Source organism: Limulus polyphemus, unplaced genomic scaffold (assembly GCF_000517525.1).
Source record: "Limulus polyphemus unplaced genomic scaffold, Limulus_polyphemus-2.1.2 Scaffold4244, whole genome shotgun sequence".
Lineage (NCBI taxonomy): Eukaryota > Metazoa > Arthropoda > Merostomata > Xiphosura > Limulidae > Limulus > Limulus polyphemus.
The window spans coordinates 5,863-9,089 of record NW_013669854.1 but is presented as its reverse complement, the minus strand read 5'-3'; the positions used below and the strand labels follow the sequence as shown (position 1 = coordinate 9,089).

At 29.0% G+C, this 3,227-nt stretch overlaps 1 protein-coding gene across 2 annotated transcripts in view; it reads left to right on the top strand.

Annotated features, from left to right (window-relative positions):
- Positions 1-3,227, top strand: part of LOC106470844 (FGFR1 oncogene partner 2 homolog) — a 9,070-nt gene continuing 5,843 nt past the window's right edge. Inside the window, exons 1-3 of one of the 2 annotated variants that reach the window (XM_013931416.2) lie at positions 11-176; positions 883-958; positions 2,882-3,051. In XM_013931416.2, the coding sequence (XP_013786870.1) occupies positions 2,917-3,051 (135 nt within the window). In that variant the 5' untranslated portion in view covers positions 11-176; positions 883-958; positions 2,882-2,916. Of the gene's footprint in view, positions 177-882; positions 959-2,881; positions 3,052-3,227 lie in introns of both variants that reach the window. The other variant, XM_013931417.2, reaches the window with a different exon arrangement.

The window sequence follows — 3,227 nt, the reverse complement described above, 5'->3', positions numbered from 1 at the left end:
TTTGTGACGTTTTATGCGTGTGTCCGGAAGGCAGTACTAGTATAGATTGTTTTCAAGCGTTATTTCAAGATGTCTGTTATTTGATATCCGTGTTTCAGATATTTTGATATTGAATATTGAGGTTTAAGCATTTCAGACTTCTTGTTTCGTTGCGAAAACTTAACCAGCTCGACTGCGTAAGTTTATCTTCGGGATATATTTTGTTTAATTTATTATTGCATTTCTTGAAATATAAATGAAGGAAATTGTATTTGCAATGGGCCGTCGCACAAACTCAAATACTTGAAATGGGGCATGTGTAAAGCTGATAATAATATACTACTAGTACTAGGGATAAAAAATTGTTAAATTTGGAGTTGTTTAAGCTGTCCTCATAGTTCACGTTACGTATGATTGTGGGAACTCAGACTCGGAGAACATTAAGTACTGAAGAATGAAGTATTCTTCTAATTCTTATACAACAACATTCACAATATTTTAGGTTTTATTTAAACTCTAGTATAGGCATATTGTTATTATTCAGCACGAGTCAAATTCTCAAATTAAGTAATTATCTATACAAAGCACTAATTAGGCCTCACGTAAAATAATGTGTACAGTTTTAGTCTCCTTATCCAAGAAAGAATACTGAATTACTGAACAGGGGTCAGAGGAGGGTTGCGTTTGTTAAAGCAGGAGATTAGCTAGTTAAATGGATTGAGAATGTGAGCTGGTTGAGTGATAGAAATGAGTTTGTTAATGAAATCATCTTGGATTAATATTAACTTACAAGTGTTGTAACTTTGGGTTTTGTATCTTTCCTGTTTTTCATTTTCTTTAATGATATTTATATTATAATTGAATAACTTGTAAATTAGTTAAAGTTTACGTTTTATTTTTCAGTGTTATATTAACCCTTTCAAGATCTATGAGCACCATTCTGGTGTTGTATGCACACCTGCATATCGAATTTTGGAATGTAAGTAAAAAATTATAATTAACTCTATGTTAAAAATTTTTAACTTTAAAAATATTTTAGGACTTTATTTTTATCACTTTGACACTTACAGTAATTTACAAAAAAAGGTACCTCTTTTATTCACACGTCTTCAAGAATTCTCTTGTAAATTGCAATTATTGATTTTTCTAATTTTTTCTAATTGTTTTTTGCCCATCCCAAACTATAGGTTTATATTTGCTAAGGAACTGACCTAACACTTAAAAATATGATGTGTCATTTCTTCGTGTGATTTTTCCTTCTTTGTCAGCAGTTTTATTAGACACTTATGATGTCATGGCATGTGGTCTGAACAATTACTAATGAAGCTAAGCTTTGAAAACAGCTCGAACCAGAAAGATTCAGTAGAAAAGATTATAATTTATTTCTGACAATGTAGAGTAAATAAAGTGGTGTGATCAGTAATTTGTGTTGTGTCAAAATGTTGGTTATCTAGAGCTCTTAAAGAGAGAACAGAACTAATTGGAAGTTTATAGCACTTAAAAACAAACCACAGATCTGTAAATATTGTAATAGTTTATTTAGATATGCCTCTTGTTCCTGAAAATAGTTGTTACATTATATCTGTATAAAATTCTAAGAAAGTTCTTCTATAACGGCATCATGTAAGCTTAGGTTCAGCGAGTGATGTCAAAATATTGTGATGACTCAAGTCCTTATTATTGAATATTATTACGTTTATCATATATATAAACAATGCACACGAATGAAAAACTTTTAGTTACTGAAAACAAACTATATTGATTAGGTAAACATTTACTTCAACCAAGAGTGTAAAACTAGCCTGACAAAGGTAGTATTGATATCATTTTGAAAGGTTAGGTCTTAGGTTACTGGTGAACTTTTGTCTGTTTTATTTGTGAATGTTTTATAGCCAGAAGTACTTCACTTGATAAAATATCTACAGAAAGATGTTAATGAACATAAATCAAACTTAAACTGACAGGAAATGTAAAATTAAATTTTCTTATAAACATTTTATGATAAGAGGAACTGTTTTTAATACTTTTCAAAATGGTGCTTAAAATATAATTTTGGAAAATTTACAACCTAAAAAAAGATAGAAATATTCAATCAAATTGTATGAATCAGAAACTGGATCAGAAACTTCTTTATTAAAACCTTGTGAAATGTTTTTTATAAAGTTGTTAATCATATCTTAACTTTTTCACATTGATGAAAATAGAAAAAACTTTTGATATAAATAACTTTAATATTTCTATAAACTTATGAATCATTACAAAGAGATCATGTAATATTGTCACAAGCTTTCTTTCAATATATATTGAACATTGTACTATCTTTGTTTTTCTAGGATAGGATTGAATAATGTACTGCCTACCACATTATATGTCAATAATCTTTACTAGTTTTATCAGAAGGAATTGAAGGGCAGTTATTTTATATGAAGAAGTAGTGTATTTAGTTTTAGTAGATGTCCCCCATTTTAGACAAAGTTACCGTAAAGTAAACCAAACTAAAAGTAGCATGGTTAGTATTACCTGAGAATAATCAGTTAGTTTAATGTAATCCTTTATCTGTGTTCAAGTGGTCTTGTCACTCTCATTTAACCTGGATACTATATTATTAACTATTTAATCAAGATAATTATTGAGACCTATCACTTATTGAGTGAGCCACAAGGCTTTATATGTCTGTAGAGCTTTCTATAAGTTATGTTCCTTTAGCTACTGATGCAACAAGATATGAATATTTGATAAACATTACAATTTTTAGAATATGTTTTATATTTTAATCATTTGAAATGTGTTTCAATATGTGACTTAAATATATATATATTTGATCTGTTAATCGAAGTTGAGTTAAAATTAATAAACTTAATGTATTCTTATTGTACTTATTGTATGTTGATCTTGTAATCAGCTCGATCCATAAAGTACGTGTTCTGTGGAGCAAGAATGTCGTTGACAGTACAGCAGATTTTGAGTGATGCCAAACGACTAGTCAGTCGATTAAGAGAACATGACACGTCTGCTGATGCGTTAATTGCACAAACACAAATGCTTAATAAACACATAGAGTCTGTGAAAGTGGTGAGTTTTATTACTATCTGTTGAATAAAATAAACTGACAGTGGATCTTGGCCTTAAAATAATATAACATTATAGTTGTAGGTTTAGTAAAATAAATAATAGTATAAAAAGAGATTCAGTGCTAAGTAAGCTTGACTTTACATGAATTAATGTTAATTAACAGATAACAGTTAACA